General features: G+C 67.3%; 1 protein-coding gene across 1 annotated transcript in view; it reads left to right on the top strand.

The window, feature by feature from the left end:
• Positions 1 to 6: 6 nt before the first annotated feature.
• MSL2 (male-specific lethal 2 homolog (Drosophila)) overlaps positions 7 to 257 on the top strand; it is a 16543-nt gene continuing 16292 nt past the window's right edge. Inside the window, exon 1 of the mRNA XM_008630029.2 lies at positions 7 to 149. Coding sequence (XP_008628251.1) covers positions 8 to 149 — 142 coding nt within the window. The 5' untranslated portion in view covers position 7. The remainder of the gene's footprint in view (positions 150 to 257) is intronic.

The following is a 257-nucleotide window of genomic DNA, read 5'->3' as shown; positions in this document are numbered from 1 at the left end:
GGCGGCGATGAACCCGGTGAATGCCACTGCTCTCTACGTGTCCGCGAGCCGCCTGGTGCTCAACTACGACCCGGCGGACCCCCAGTCCTTTTCCGAGATTAACAAGCTCCTGCCCTACTTCAGGCAGTCCCTCTCCTGCTGCGTGTGCGGTGAGGATCTTTCTTTTGTTCCTGCACAATGAGCCTCCCCGGGGCTCCCGCACGGCCCTGGGCCCGGCACCGGGGCTGGCTCGGCCTCGCCTCGGCCGGCCCGGTCCG

The sequence above is a fragment of the Corvus brachyrhynchos genome, unplaced genomic scaffold (assembly GCF_000691975.1).
Source record: "Corvus brachyrhynchos isolate BGI_N302 unplaced genomic scaffold, ASM69197v1 scaffold63, whole genome shotgun sequence".
Classification (NCBI taxonomy): domain Eukaryota; kingdom Metazoa; phylum Chordata; class Aves; order Passeriformes; family Corvidae; genus Corvus; species Corvus brachyrhynchos.
The sequence above is the reverse complement of the archived record's forward strand: the minus strand, read 5'-3'. Positions and strand labels throughout refer to the sequence as shown.